The sequence below is a fragment of the Empidonax traillii genome, unplaced genomic scaffold, assembly GCF_003031625.1.
Source record: "Empidonax traillii isolate 1590-97213 ecotype Southwest subspecies unplaced genomic scaffold, ASM303162v1 scaffold2833:size24265, whole genome shotgun sequence".
NCBI lineage: Eukaryota > Metazoa > Chordata > Aves > Passeriformes > Tyrannidae > Empidonax > Empidonax traillii.
In genome coordinates, this window is record NW_020958026.1 from 22,969 (window position 1) to 24,265 (window position 1,297).

General features: G+C 53.1%; 1 protein-coding gene across 1 annotated transcript; it reads right to left on the minus strand.

Moving 5' to 3' along the window:
* Positions 1-401: 401 nt before the first annotated feature.
* LOC114072257 (olfactory receptor 14J1-like) lies at positions 402-1,292 on the minus strand (the record flags this gene model as incomplete). Its single annotated transcript, XM_027910175.1, has 1 exon — positions 402-1,292. A coding segment is annotated over one exon (891 nt), but the record flags the coding sequence as incomplete, so codon positions are not given.
* Between the last annotated feature and the right edge of the window lie 5 nt (positions 1,293-1,297).

Here is a 1,297-nt window from a genome sequence, read left to right on the forward strand (position 1 = left end):
GGAAAGAGCAGCTCTGCAAAGCCCAAGCTCTGCTGCTCCCTGGCAGTGCTGCTGTGCTGGGATTCTTGTGCCCTTGGCCTTTGCCAATCCCCCCTGTCCTGCAGTGTGCTGTCCTTTAGGGACAGCTGAGAAGAAGGGTCTTGGACAAAGAAGGCACTGCAGGATCCTTTATTTTGTTTAAATACTCAGGGAGCACAACTGAACATTTTTACATCTCTGGGTCCAATCAAATGGACACTAAAAAAGAAGGCTGATGCATAATAATGTTTCTTGCACAGGAATTTATTGCAAAAACCCCATGACCTCCATGAAAAACCTGAGCAGGAAGGCTGAACCGTTAGGGAGTCCCCTGCTGAATGCTACAAATGAGAAAACAAGCATTTTATTTCTCCAGAAAAGCATCCAGTCATCATTTTCCTTATGGCATCCCTGAGCTCCTGGTTCCTCAGGCTGTAGATGAGGGGGTTCAGGGATGGAGGCACCACCGAGTACAGAACTGATACAGTCAGATCCAAGGATGGGGAGGAGATGGAGGGGGACTTCAGGTAAGCTAATAATGCGGTGCTGAGGAAAAGGGAGACCACAGTCAGGTGAGGGAGGCACATGGAAAAGGCTTTGTGCCGTCCCTGCTCAGAGGGGATCCTCAGCACAGCCCTGAAGATCTGCACATAGGAGAAAACTATGAAAATGAAACAGCCAAACCCTAAACAGGCACTAAACACAATGAGCCCAATTTCCCTGAGGTAGCCTGAGTGTGAGCAGGAGAGCCTGAGGATGTGAGGGATTTCACAGAAGAACTGGCCCAGGGCATTGCCCTGGCACAGGGGCAGGGAAAATGTATTGGCTGTGTGCAGTAGAGAACTGAGAAACCCAGAGGCCCAGGCAGCTGCTGCCATGTGGGCACAAGCTCTGCTGCCCAGGAGGGTCCCGTAGTGCAGGGGTTTGCAGATGGCAACGTAGCGATCGTAGCACATGATGGTCAGGAGGGAAAACTCTGCTGACATGAAAAAGACAAAGAAAAAGGCCTGTGCAGCACATCCTGTGTAGGAGATGGTTGTGGTGGCCCAGAGGGAGTTGTGCATGGCTTTGGGCACAGTGGTGCAGATGCAGCCCAGGTCTGTGAGGGAGAGGTGCTGCAGGAAGAAGTCCCTGGGGGTGTGCAGGTGCTGGTCGCAGGCTACGGCGCTGAGGATGAGGCCGTTGCCCAGGAGGGCAGCCAGGGAGATGCCCAGGAAGAGCCAGAAGTGCAGCAGCTGCAGCTCCCGCCTGTCTGAGAATGCCAGCAGCAGGAACTGGG